The following is a 13,915-nucleotide window of genomic DNA, read 5'->3' as shown; positions in this document are numbered from 1 at the left end:
CAGCAGGGTCATATAATGACAGCTAACAATAAGTAAGTACTTTATTAGCCCAAAGAATTAATAAGTGATATCATTACCTTTATTTTAGTGATGAGAAGACTAAGAAATAGAGAACCAAGCAAGGTTCTAGGTCACCCAAGTTCTACCTTACATACAGCAGGACTCAGAGCCTCTAACCTCAACCAAGCTAAGCAGCCTCCATGGTGAACCACAGTGACTAGGATCAAAGCTCACATTCTTCTCACAGACACTGTTATTTACTACTTTCAATGTTTGTAAGGCTTAGCCTGCTAAGCAAGACAAGAATGGCAGGAATACCCTGGCACTGAATCCGTGTTGCACACGTTATAGAAACTGCTGTCTTCCTTCTTTTCCTGCGACAACAGCTTCACCTACTTAAAAGATTGGGGGTGTGTGTGGGGGTGTGTGATTAAGAGCACTGGCTGTTCTTCCAGAAGACCTGGGTTCAATTCCCAGAACCCACATGGTGGCTCACCTTCTTCTGCCTCCGAGGAGCTAGGTTTAAAGCAGTTTGCCACCACATCCATCAAGTTTCACAGCTAACTATTGGGTTGGCCTTTCTTACATTTATCTCAGTATAGAAGTTGCTGTGAAAGTTCATTCAGAAGGACTCTAACGGCTGTCACATTTCTACCCCCTACAGGCTGCTGTGTGTAAATCTCAAGCCCAGTATCTCACACATCTACCAAAGCTGCAGTGAGTTCACTCTTTCAGCCACATAGGTCTCCATGAGTTCACGCCCCTTTCTCCTTTCACAACTTTGTTCTCTGAGCTTTCATTTCTATTTAGAAGGTATTCCTGGGAGAGCCTCACTAAATCAGTCTCGCTAAGAATAGCGGACCAAAGGAGAAATCTGGGGACACCACTACCTCTAAGACTCGGAATATGAATTCTAAAAGCAATGAAAGATAACTTTCATCAATGTACACTGCTATAATGGTATACTCTATAACTCTAAAGTAGAATGCACAAATGTTCCATGTACTACTGTGGAAAGACCTCCAAGACCTATTCAGTGGGGAAAAAAAAGTACAGAATATGAATAGTATACTACCTTTCATGCAAACAAAACTAAAAATCTGTATCTGATGTATGAACAAAAACATGGTACAAGAAAATGGAAGATACATGAACTGTGGATAGGGCTCAATGGTAGAGCTCTTACCTACCATGCTTGACACTGGGGCCAGGGAGCAGAGAGAGGAGTAAAAACTAAGCCAATCAGAGGGCCTGTTTGAAGGGACACTCATCACTAAACATTTTTTTCATACTTTTTAGCTTTTGCACCATGAATAAGACCTATTCGAAAATTAAGATTAAAAACCCAAGTAAGATGGGTACAGTAGCAAGCACATCTGAGTTCAAGGCCAGCCTGGTCTACAAGGTGAGTTCCAGCACAGCCAGTGCTATATAGAGACCTTGACTCAAAAAACAAAAAAAGGCAGGCAGTGGTGGCACATGCCTTTAATCTGGGCACTGGGGAGGCAGAGGCAAGCAGATCTCTGAGTTCCAGGACACCCAAGGCTACATAAAGAAACCCTGTTTCAACAACAAAAAAGAAAAACCCACAAGCAAGAAAATAAATACTGAAACACTGGGCTGTTCACTAAGACCTTTTGTGCTGCCAAGACAGCACTGATAAGATGGCCTGCCCCTTGGGTGGCACAGGTCCCTGCAAGTTTCAGGGACAGTTAATGACCACTGAAGTATCAAGGAGGTGGAGCTGTGGCACCGATTTCTTCAAACAGAAGGAGAAGGAGAAGGAGGAGAGGAAAAAGCGAGTCACCATTTCGGTGGCCACACCCTCTGGCTTCCCGAGGACAGCGTTCTATGCAGAGCCGGCTCTGCCCGTGGTGCGGAGCATCAGCTGGAGGCTCAGTGCTTCGCCTCCCACCCCCACGCGTCCCCAGTGGGGACAGCTGCAGGCAAACAAGATCTTTGTTTCTTCCAAGTTCATCTGTTTCCCCTGCCAGGATCATAATTCTTCATTTGTGACATCACCATGAGCTACAGTGGGGGGGCTGGGATGTCAGAGACAGAGGATTCTGTCACAAACTCAGGACGCTGGCTCCAGAGTAGGCAAGAGAGAAAAGAAATCCAAAAGACTGCTTTCAAGACAAAGCTTTGGCCTATGTGAGCCTCAGAAAAAAACGTGACAGTAGTTAGAACTGCTCTCCAAACACACACACACACACACACACACACACACACACACACACACACACACGCCAACCAGCAGGAGGATGACAGTGAGTATCCGGACCCCGCACAAGCTCGTCAGACGTATTAATCCCGAGTAAAGGCCCTCACAATAGGAGGGTTAGGACGGATGCTTCCTTGTTCCCCAAAACATTTACCACTGAGAGCCCTGAGCAATCTCCTACATTTGAGGCAACAACTTCCTCCCTTGGACTGAAAGCTCTTCGTCAAATGGACCCTAAAAATAATCTCCCGATTAGGATTTTTGGTATCTGCTGGCCTTCCACTTCCTGCTTTGATTCTTTAGTGAAAGCTAGTTCTCTTTAGCATCTAAGAAATAGAGGGACCAATACTTTATGCTTAACTCCAAGATCTAGAAAGATCCTGGAACTTTCATACTAAATTTTCAGACACATCAACCCCCTTTAACACATAGGTTGTCAAAAACTACCACATACTGTAATGTTTATTAAAGTCTAACACCAAGCTGGGTATAGTGGCAGCAAGAGGGCTGCCAATTCTCAGGCAAGCCTGGACTACACAGCAAGACCCCAAATGCCATCCGAAAGACAGTGGTGGCTCAGGCTGCAGCGCAGCACTCCAGAGGCCGAGGCTGGGAGACCGCTGCACAACGGTGTGGCAACAGACTACACACACTCTCCAAAAACATAAATAAGGGCTTCTCCACACTCTGCTCTATAGCACCTATTCCACAGAAGAAAGAGTTTAACTCTCATAATCAGAGAAAAATGGATTATTCAACCCCTGTATTTATTTCCAAGTGGCTTTTCCTTCATTAATCAGTACAGTCCTGAGATACTACCTTACGTAATCAATGAGAATAAGCAAGTTGATTTTTGCTTTTTATCAAAAAGCTAAATATAATTAAGAAAATAAACAACTTTTAAGAGAGAAAAAATTAAAAGCCAAATTCAAGTGACACTGTACCGTGCTAGGTTTTTCTGTACTAGAACAGTACCGAGGAGGGGAGGCTCCTTCACTTCTACCTTACCTTCCGGAAATCTCGCTTTTCAAAATCCACTTCTGCTATTTTCTCATATTCCATGACTGCATTGGCGTTCTTAAACTACACCGGGAAAAAAATACATTAAGTTAGGTTGACCAATCACACAAGGCACTAAGACCTTGATGAATTTGTTCTTTCAAGAATATCAGTGAGGCCAGGTGTGGTGGCACACATCTGTAAACCCAGCGCTGGGGAGGCAGAAGCAGGCAGATCTCTTGAGTTTGAGGCCAGCCTAGTTTATGTGGCGAGTTAAAGGACAGCCAAGGCTACACGTTGAGACTGTCTCAGCAACAATAACAAAATACCTGAAGCTGGGCATTGTGGGAGATGCCTTCAATCCGAGCACTTAAAAGACAGAGTCAGGTAGATTTCTGAGAGTGTGAGGCCAGTCAGAGCTACATAGCTACACAATGAAACCCAATCTCAAAAGAGAAGGGGAAAAAAGTCACATCAAAGAACCAGGCATGGTGTACATGTCTATAACACCAGTACTCAGGAGGTTGAGGCAGGAGAATATCAAGTTTGAGGTTAGCCTGAATTACACATTGAGTTGGATAGCTTGAGATACAGAGAGATCTTGTCTCAAAAATCCAATTAAAAGTGGGGGAGGCATGGAGTGGGATAAAGGAGCGATGGCTAAGTGGTCAGGGGCTCTTGCTGTTCTTCCTTAGAGTACTGAGTTCAGTCCCAGCACCCCTGTTAGGAAGCTCACAACTTGTAACTCAGCTCCAGGGGATTTGACGCACTCTTTTGGCTTCTGTAGGCATGAATATACAGGTGACATATATAAACAAACAAAGCAAGGTTAAGGAGATGACTCAGTGTGTAAACTGAGATCAAATCCCAGAACCCATGCTAAAGCAGACATGGCTGTATGCACATGCAAACCCAGCGCTGCTATGGCAAGGTGGGTGGGAAAAGTGGACTCCCTAGTAGCTGGAGTGTCGGCTAGCCTGGGGTGAGGATGCAGAAGCAACAAGAGACTCTGTCTTTCTGGGCATGGTAATGCACACTTTTAATCCCAACCCTTGAGACCCTTGAGAGGCAAAGGGCAGCCTGGTCTATATAGTGAGTTCCAGGCCAGTTAGGGGTACATAGCGAGACCCTCATCTCAAAGACAAAAACTGGAGACCCTGTTCCAAACAAGGTGGAAGGTGAGAATTGACCTTTAAGACAACAACCCTGATCTCTAACATGATTACCAAAGCGAGTGCAAGCCTGCCCTCATACAAACAAGAACATGTACACACATTAGTTTAAAAACAAAAACAAAATAAAACCACATAACACACTGATTTCTAGTACACACATAAACACACACACACACACACACACACACACACACACACACACACACACACACACACTAAGGAAAATTAGAATTAAATTGAGTATTTCCTAAAAATGCTGGTGAAAGATGAGGCCAGTTAGCCTGGGCTACATGGAGACATGCTTTTTTGTTTGAGACAAGGTCTCATGTACCCTGGGCTAGCCTTACACTTATTATGTAGCTGGGATTCCAAACCATGCACCACCATGTATGGGTTTATTGGGAATGGGGATTGAACCCAGGGCCTGATCCATGCCTGGCAAGCACTCTGCCTGCTGAGCTACATTCCCAGCCCTGAGACCCTATCTTTTAAGAGAAAATAGGAAAGAGCATGACCAAACTTTATGCTTAATTTGAACTTCTTGTTAGGAAGACAGAAGCCATACAACGAGTTACACAAAATATAGACAGTGCTGGCTAGGAGTTGGGCAGTTTTGAGATGCTCACTAAAATGCATCTAGGCACCAACTGAATGAAGGCAGAACTGAAAGATGTGTGCTACCAACTTAAGCCAGATTTGAACACACTCTAATTCTTTTTGACAGCACCAAGGTCTGAACCCTGGTCTCAGAACATGCTAGACAAGCGCTCTATAACTGGGCTATATCCCAGCCTTGAATTTACTCTAATGCTTTAAACTTTACTCAACTTAGTTCCTTGAAGCATTCGATAGCCAGTCATCTCAAAAACCTTTCACTTTTTACAGACTCAAAACCCATTCAACAGTTAAGGAAACAGTCCCAGAGACGATGAGATTTGCCGTAAGTCAGCTAAGTGTGGCTGCTGGTGAAGGGGGGCTGTCAGTCCTGTCTTCTGGGCCACTATATTCCTTCCAGATGCACCACACTATCACCTCTCATACTAGCAGATAGTCAGACCTACCTCCTGCTGTGCCTGGGCATTTTTATGATCCAGTTCTAGGGCTCTTTGGAAACTGCGACATGCTGCCATTGCATTCCCAAGTGAGAGGTGGCATTTGCCTTCTCGGAGGTGTCCCTAGAGAAAGAGTCCAGAGGGAAGGAAAGGAGTATGACTGCAGAGGCAGAAAGAAATCAACACCAACAACAAACACTCCATAAACCAACACACGGTGAGAAGGCTAGGGGAGTGGTTCTCAAGGGGAGCACTTGCTCTTCAGGGGACATTTGTCACAATTAGGAGATGGTTGTGGCTGTCACAATGGATACTGTGCAGTATCTGCACTTCAGGACAGCACTCGAGAGAACGATCTGCAGACCTGGGAAACCCTGGGCTAGAGGAACACAACGGTAGACACTTAGCCTTCACCAAAGAGCCACATTACATACCCGGACAAAACTGTCATCCAATCTCACTGACTGCTGTGCATCTCCGAGAGCCTCCCGGAACCGTCCAAGCATCATCAATGTGGCTGCTCGATTACCATAATAGCTAGCATTTTTAGGACACATATCTATAGGAAAAGTAAGAGAACACAAAAAAGTTCAGCACGGAGGGCTAGAGAGATGGCTCAGTGAGTAAGAGCACTTGTTGCTCTTACAGAGGACTCGGGTTTGATCCTAGCACCTATATGGTGGCTCACAAGCACCTGTAATGCCCGTTCCAAGGGATCTGATATGATACCCTCTTCTAATTTTTGTGGGGACCATGTACATACATGGTGCACAAGCATACAGACAAAACACTCAATGCACATAAAATTTAAAAATATAAAAATATGTGCCGAGTGGTGGTGGTGGTGGCGGCGGCGGCGGCGGCGGCAGCGGCAGTACACGCCTTTAATCCTAGCACTTGGGAGGCAGAGGCAGGCGGATCTCTGAGTTCGAGGCCAACTTGCTCTACAGAGCGAGATCCAGGACAGGCACCAAAACTACATAGAGAAACCCTGTCTCAAAAAACAAACCAACAAACAAAAAGTTGAAAAAAAAAATAAAGTTCAGCTGGGTATGGTGGTTCACATCTTTAATCCCAGAACTCCAGAGACAGAAATAGAAGATCTATTGAGTTTAAGACCAGCCTGGTCTATGGTAGCCAGTTCCCAGCCAGCCAAGGCTACATAGTGAGGCTGTCTCAGATAAAACAAAACAAAAAGTTCAGCCTAGGCTACTGATTTAAAACTAGAGGGCCATGTCTCAGAGAACTATTTCAAGGGAGGCCTGGAGAGCTGTCTCAGTATTTACACTTGTCATACAGTGAGAATCAGCATCAAGATGTCCAGAACCCAAGTAAATGCTGGGCAAGCATGGTGACCTGCGGGTAACTCCAACCTCAGAGGGCACAGACAGGGGACTCCCTGAACAAATTAGCTATCAACTAGCTCTAGATTTGACTGAGAGACTCTGCCTCCATGACTAACGTGGAAAAGCAATTGAGGATGATCCCTACAGCAAAGAACTGAGATAAACCTCGATGTCCATAGAGATGGGATTCTGTTCAGTTAAGGAAGATGCAATCACAAAATGTGCTGCAAACCGAGGGACTTAGAATGTGTAATATTAAGCGAGATCACATAATCTCAGAAAGAAAAAAAACCCTACATGGTCTCCCTCATGTGCAAATCCTAGCCTATAACTTCTATATACATATAAACAAATGAACACACATGTAAGTATAGTGCAACACGCAGAAAAGAAACAAGAAAGGGTTAACTATTTGGGCATGAGTAAAGACTAAATGCAGATAATGGACATAAGTTATAAAAGAGGATATAAACCTAAAAGCTTATCTAGTTCTCATTCTGTCATGAAGTTTTTTGATTTTAGTGGTGGATAAGTATATTAAAAATATATTTGACAGTAAAAGTGTAAAATCTAATGTAATGCTCCACAGCTTCAAAATGCCTATTCTAACTGTAAAGTCTCACTAATTTAGGCATGTGGTTTTTTTTTTTTTCAATAAAGTAAATTTAAAAAACAAACGGGGCTGGAGAGATGGCCCAGTGGTTAAGAGTACTGGCTGCTCTTCCAAAGGTCCTGAGTTCAATTCCCAGCAACCACATGGTGGCTCACAACCACCTGTAATGAGATCTGGTACCCTCTTCTGGCCTGCAAGGACACATGCACACAGAACACTGTATGTATAATAAATACATAAATCTTTTTTAAAAAAAGAAACAAACAGGGCCAGCCTTAGCAGATAAAGGCATTTGTCAAGCTCCATGACCTAAGTTACATTCCACATGGTCCACATGCTGAAGGACAGTACCAACTCCAGCAAGTTATCTTGACTTCCACATGTGCCACAGCAAGCACACATGAATGAACACACACACTAATAACAAGAATAAAAATAAAACGGCTGAGGGGGTGAATGAGAAGTAGAGAGCAAGCAGAAACCCTCAACTGCATGTAATCTCTTCCCATGCTGACACACTCTTTCTAAAGGTCACAGCCAAACTTCTATTTGTGGAAATGGAGAAGAGCAACGATGCATCCAATTTTAAAAGTTATGGTTTTAGGGGCTGGCCTGTAGTACAAAGGTAGAGCCTTTCTACACAGGCATTCGGAAAGATCTGATTTCATCCCCAGCGCCTCAACACGACACAACAAAACAAGAGTTCTTGCTGTGTGTGTGTGTTCAAAATCATCTTCAACCACAAAAGCAAGTTCAATGCTGGTTTACATGAAACTGTCATAAAAATAAAATATGCTGGCAAATTAAAGCATGGAGATAAGATTCAATTTTACCCTCAAAGGCCATTTCCTAAGACAGAAAAAGGAAGCACCAACAATCAGATGCATGTGCTGGGCATCTCAACTAGAAAAAAAAATCACCAATCCCAAGATGATTGATTAGTCATGAGCTCACCACTCACTAAGCAAAAGGTGCTTCGTAGGCAGGAACCACCTACAGCAGTGTCTGGCAAATAAACCTATCTACTGCGGTTACCAGGTCCTTCTCACCTATGGCTTTTGTGTAGTAGTTGTAAGCTTCATTGTAGTCCTTCTTAGCATAGTATGCGTTCCCTTGTTCCTTGAAGGATTCTGCTTCCCTGGAAAGGAAAAGGAGTCACATTACTATACTTCAGGATGATCCCTATAACCTCACTGGAGCAGTTTTAGGTCTAGGGCCAAGCTTCAAGTTAGTATGATACTGGAAGTGATTTATAGATCTGTCCAACAGGCTGATGGACCAAAGGAGTGCAAAAGAAATAATCCAGCCTGTTTACATTCTATTCAGAGACATTCAAACTAAATTAAAAGGACTCCTTTCAGATAGGCATAGTAGTTCACACCTAAAATTCCTCAATTTGGGGAGGCTCAGACAGAAGGAACTGCTTCGAATTTGAGGATACCCTGTGCTACACAGTAAGTTCCAGGCCAGCCTGGGTTACAAACTGAGACTGTTTCAAAAGCACAATACAATACAACAAAGTCTGCCAGGTATGGTGTCCAAAGCCTGCATCCTGCACTTAGGATACAGAGTCAAGAGATCAGGATTTCAAAGTCATGCCTGGTTACATTAAGTGTGAGGACAGCCTGCACTATCTGAGATCTACTCTCAAAACACCAAACCAGGAGCTGGAGAGAAGGCACAGTGGTTAAGAATAGTTGTTGCTCTTGCTTCCAGAGGACCTGGGTTCAGTTCCCAGCATCTACATGGTAGCTTGCAACCATCCAGAACTCCAGCTGCAGGGAATCCAATGGCCCCTTCAGACCTCTGAGAGTACCAGAGTGGTGCACACCCATACTTGCAGGCAAAACATTCATACACATAAAATAAAGTAGAAATAAATCTTAAAAACAGCCGGGCGGTGGTGGCGCACGCCTTTAATCCCAGCACTCGGGAGGCAGAGCCAGGCGGATCTCTGTGAGTTCGAGGCCAGCCTGGTCTCCAAAGCGAGTTCCAGGAAAGGCACAAAGCTACACAGAGAAACCCTGTCTCGAAAAACCAAAAACAAAAAAAAAAAAAAAAAAAAAAAAAATCTTAAAAACAAAACAACAAAAGCCCACCAAAACAGTAACAACAACACAAACTAGTTCGTGCTGTAGCCTTTCATCTTGCTTGTTATTCCAGCCTACAGTCATCCTCCCACAGGGGACATTTAGACATTCCCTCATACAGCCGGTTTTCCTTTGCCTCTGCTGTTGAGAGTGCAAACCTCTAGGGCCTTGCACACACCACACACGTGCTTTGTAAGTGAGCCACTGAAAGCCAACACTGAATTTTTTCCAGTATGTCACAACTACTGTCTCTTTTGGTTTTGGTTTTGAAGGGCTGGGTTTGAGAGTTCAGGACTGTGTCTTAACATGGAGGCTATCCTTGAATTTATGGCAGTTCTGCTGTCTCCTCCCAAGCGCTAGGCTTGCAAGCTTGTGACACTTCTAAATTTGCAAACTTCCAGGAAAAACATTTTCAGGTAATCCACTGAGGGCAACTGACTTCTCAATACGAAACAGGTTACAGCCTTCAGATCTTAATAATATAGTCTCCTGAAAAGTGTTTCCCCATGTGTCACTGTGACAAAAGCATATTGGTGTGGAAGGTGGAATGGAGTGACAGCAGAGACTCAGAATGCTGAAGGAGGTCCTTATCTCCCAGCGTTCCCTCTTCACACCACGTTCATCTGAGGTGCTGGCTGGCCTTCTCACCATCCACCCACTACCTGGGTGCAAGTCAAGACACAACAAACAGCATTTGAAAAGAGCAAACTGCCACACGCCTTTAATCCCAGCACTTGGGAGGCAGAGGCAGGCGGATCTCTGTGAGTTCGAGGCCAGCCTAGGTTACAGAGTGAGTGAGTTCCAGGAAAGGCACAAAGCTACACAGAGAAACCTTGTCTCGAAAAACCAAAAAAAAAAAAAAAAAAAAAAAAAAAAGAAAGAAAGAAAAGAGCAAACCAAGGCTGGAGAGACAGACGGCTCGGTGGTTAAGAGCACTGGCTGCTCTTCCAGAGGACCTGGGTTCAATTCCCAGCACCCCCAAGGCAGCTCACAACTGTCTGCTGTCTGTTAACTCCAGTTCCAGAGGATCTGATACCCTCACACAGACATACATGCAGGCAAAACACTGGTGCACATGAAATAAAAATAAATAAAATTATTGAAAAAAAAAAAGAACAAACTAGAAACCTCAATCAAAAGTATCCCAAAGTAGCCAGGTGTGGTGGTACACATCTTCTTTTTGTTGTTGTTGTTGTTGTTGTTTTTCGAGACAGAGTTTCTCTGTGTAGCTTTGCGCCTTTCCTGGATCTCGCTCTGTAGACCAGGCTGGCCTCGAACTCACAGAGATCCGCCTGGCTCTGCCTCCCGAGTGCTGGGATTAAAGGCGTGAGCCACCACCGCCCAGCAGTGGTGCACATCTTTAATCCTAGCACTCAGTAGGCAGAGGTAGGTAGGTGGATCTCTGACTTTGAGCCAGCCTGATCTATATAGCACATAGTAGGGGATATATAGGAAGATTCTGTCTTGGAGGGAGAGGGGGGAAAAAAAAGCTTCAAACATTCTATTTCCCAACTCAAATGATAAAGATGATTCTTTACTGTAACATAACTAAGTATATTTCTTTTAAAGATCTTTGTTTCCACCGGGCAGTGGTGGTGCACGCCTTTAATCCCAGCACTCAGGAGGCAGAATCAGGGGGAATCTCTGTGAACTCGAGGCCAACCTGGTCTACAAAGTGAGATCCAGGACAGGCACCAAAACTACACAGAGAAATCCTACCAAAAACCAAAAACAAAAAAAGAAAAAGATTTTTGTTTCTTTTCCTATTCTCCGTATATGCAAAAGGGAAATCAATTCAGGGTTGCCTGGAAGAAGGACAAAAGTCAGTTTTTGGTAGCCCGCTCTGGTACTGGGGATTAAACCCAGGGATCTGTATGGGCTAGGGAAACACGGACACTAAGCTACATCCCCAGCAGTACCAGTTTAACACTGGCGATGCTACAGGAGATTGCAGCTTGAGTCTAGGACATGGCATGTGAGGTTCATGGTTCGTTTCTGACATATTTTAAACTGCAAACTGGCAAGGCTGTTCTCCCTTTTCATACTTCCCCAACACTGTCCTGGTAAGCCCCCCCAACAAGGAAAGACTGCTAGAAGAAAGGAGAAGGAAAATGGAGTTACCTACTTGTGCTGACAGACTGAAACTGTACTGGGTGGAAATCTGCCTGAAAAGTCTTCTTATACCAACTGTCACAATGCTGTAAAAAGGCCACCTACTATTAAAAGAATCCAGGAAAGACCTCCCTCACTTGCAGGACTTATCGAATCAACTTGAATCTTTCAATGCAATACACAAAATTCCTTTAAATATAAATTAAGCAAATTAAGTGCTATAAAAACTCCAGGAAAAGCCTATGTTTTAAGAGCAGACATGCCAAGAGATCTCAAGGGCTTCCCCTAAACTGGATTCCAGAAGCTGAGAAAAACCACTTTGAAGAAATGGAGTAAACTCTGGAGTAGATACTGACCCATCTGCAAATAAGATCTACCTTCTTCAATCAGCAGTGACTAAGAATAAATAGCCAGATCCTTGAGGAAAACCAAAGGCATCCAGCCACTGAGCCAGCAGCACAAAGCTTATTAGTAACAAGGGCTACTGAATGGTGGTTTTCCTCAGCACTTCTCCCATGGAGTGTGAGTGTACTGCTGGCTTCTAACATAAACCCAAACCATTTCAGTGGAAATCACTAACAGGTATTTTGGCCAGGTTCTTTCCATGCACAACTAGCCAAGTAAGGTTCATTGTCATCCCCCCTCCCCCTCCCAAACAACAACAACACCTCAAGTCTGCTGGAGAGTAAGTAACTTGCCCAAAGTCTGACCATGCTTGTCAGAATCCAAAGTCTGCATGTATTACTGCCCAAGCTTTCTAATGCTCACTTCTGTGATGCTGACAAGCACTTTAAAATTGATCTGTACTACTGGGAACAAGGCAAGGACAATAAATAAAAATCCCTTTAAACTAAGACACAAAACAGCTCTTTCGTGAAAAACTTGTCCCAAGACTGAAACCTGGATTTAATCCAGTTAAATGAGATCTCTAAAACCACCAGTTAGAGAGAGAGTGGGGCTCCTTTCTCTTTAAGATGTAAGACCCAGTGAACTGGATTTTGCCTCCCCCAAGAAATGCATTTCAATTTAGTAAATGGTGAGTAGATTCCATTCTAGAGCAAACAAAGCAAGTAATGTAGAGTCAGCCCACAGCAAAAAGAACAAGAATTGTGTTGTGACACGTTGCCATGTTTTTAACCTCACATCGCACATCAGACCAGAATTAGCTATTCCCACAGTTTCATGAAAAGGACTTAGTTTCATAGAAACATAGCTGATTAGCAGGTGCATAGACAATAGACTTAGGCACTCGGTGCTTTTAGGCCAAATGTTTATTTATTTTTTGTAACCAGGTCCTATGTCCAAAGTGCAGCCTATCTTCATTTTGGACCTCCCTAAACACACAAGCTGTAACCAATGGGCCTGACCCTCTGAGACCAGCAGAGGAAAAAGTGGATCTTTGGAATCCACCAGGCTGTACCAGGAACAATTCCAGAGCTAAATCATTCAAGTCCTGTCTTGAGAGTCTGAGAAAAGCTGAAGCTGTTCAAGCTGAAGGATGAGGTGTCAAAGACGTGGGACTGGAAAAGGAGAGAAGGTGGCACCTGTCACTACTGCCAGGGTTAGTAATTCATTTGATAGCTAAATGAGGTTTCAATGTGTACCTGCTAAAACATCAATGCTGAGAAAGGAAGAGTTGAGATTATTTTCTGTGGGTACAAAATTAAATTTGCAGCACTCAGGAGGCAAAGGTAGGTGGATCTCTGTGAGTGTGAGGCTAACCTGGTCTACACATAGGAAGTTCCAAGCCAGTCAGGGCTATCTAGTGAGATCTTGGCTCAAAAAGACAAATGACAACTAACACCTCCAAATTAAGTTCAGACTAAACCCTAAAATACTACAGCAAAATATCCATATGCAGAACTGGCTTGATGGTGTTATTAACAACTATAATACATCTTTTGTGCTTTTCATCCTCTCAGACAATTCCAGTCCAGAGGTGTGCAGGCCTTCTAAAGCAATGCTGTGGCAATCCTTCCACTTGTCTGTCAACTGAGGAAGCAGCAGTGATGTGCAGCAGTGATGCAGTGATGTATCATAGTGATGTACTGCAGTGATCCCGTGATATATGGTAGTGATATGCAGCAGTGATCCAGTGGAGTATCATAGTGATGTACTACAGTGACTGCATTGGTCTCCTAACGTCTAGAAGCCTTTGTAGGTCCGCTGTTTTTATTTGCTTTGTCTGGTTTCACCCAGGCTGACCTCAAATTCAGTACAAAAGCACGAATGACCCTGAACTTTTGGTCCTCCTACCTCAACCTCCCAAACTGAGGGTTTACAGAGAGGTGCCGCTATACTCAG

At 43.9% G+C, this 13,915-nt stretch overlaps 1 protein-coding gene across 1 annotated transcript in view; it reads right to left on the bottom strand.

Moving 5' to 3' along the window:
- The window catches only part of Dnajc7 (DnaJ heat shock protein family (Hsp40) member C7), a 38,482-nt gene that overhangs the window by 10,331 nt on the left and 14,236 nt on the right, over nt 1-13,915 (bottom strand). Inside the window, exons 2-5 of the mRNA XM_052759759.1 lie at nt 8,459-8,547; nt 5,885-6,009; nt 5,460-5,573; nt 3,233-3,307 (exon numbers count right to left, since the gene is read on the bottom strand). Of these exons, the coding sequence (XP_052615719.1) occupies nt 3,233-3,307; nt 5,460-5,573; nt 5,885-6,009; nt 8,459-8,547 (403 nt within the window). The remainder of the gene's footprint in view (nt 1-3,232; nt 3,308-5,459; nt 5,574-5,884; nt 6,010-8,458; nt 8,548-13,915) is intronic.

This window comes from Peromyscus californicus, unplaced genomic scaffold (assembly GCF_007827085.1).
Source record: "Peromyscus californicus insignis strain IS unplaced genomic scaffold, ASM782708v3 Scaffold_3__1_contigs__length_106647218, whole genome shotgun sequence".
Taxonomy (NCBI): Eukaryota; Metazoa; Chordata; class Mammalia; order Rodentia; family Cricetidae; genus Peromyscus; species Peromyscus californicus.
The sequence above is the reverse complement of the archived record's forward strand: the minus strand, read 5'-3'. Positions and strand labels throughout refer to the sequence as shown.